The 255-nt window shown below is 50.2% G+C and overlaps 1 protein-coding gene across 1 annotated transcript in view; it reads right to left on the reverse strand.

Moving 5' to 3' along the window:
* ELMO2 (engulfment and cell motility 2) overlaps window positions 1-255 on the reverse strand; it is a 16,032-nt gene that overhangs the window by 1,400 nt on the left and 14,377 nt on the right. The window contains exon 21 of the mRNA XM_031058069.1: window positions 4-152. Coding sequence (XP_030913929.1) covers window positions 4-152 — 149 coding nt within the window. The remainder of the gene's footprint in view (window positions 1-3; window positions 153-255) is intronic.

Below are 255 nucleotides of genomic sequence, written 5' to 3' on the forward strand. Positions count from 1 at the left end.
GGCGGCGGCGCTTCGGGGATCTGGATGTTCTCCAAGTCCAGGAGCCTCAGCTTCATCTCCATGCTCAGCAGCGTGTCCAGGTCGCTCTTGGTCAGCTCACTGGACATGTCCTTCCCCAAGAGGGCGTTAAGCCCATCAATCCAGATACAGTACTGTGGAAAAGAAGGGGTCATTCACGACTCCAGGCATAAATGATACCTTATGTCGAATCTTTCTGTCCATGCAAAAATTACAGAACTTTAAGACAGGAAACAA

The sequence above is a fragment of the Geospiza fortis genome, unplaced genomic scaffold (assembly GCF_000277835.1).
Source record: "Geospiza fortis unplaced genomic scaffold, GeoFor_1.0 scaffold188, whole genome shotgun sequence".
Lineage (NCBI taxonomy): Eukaryota > Metazoa > Chordata > Aves > Passeriformes > Thraupidae > Geospiza > Geospiza fortis.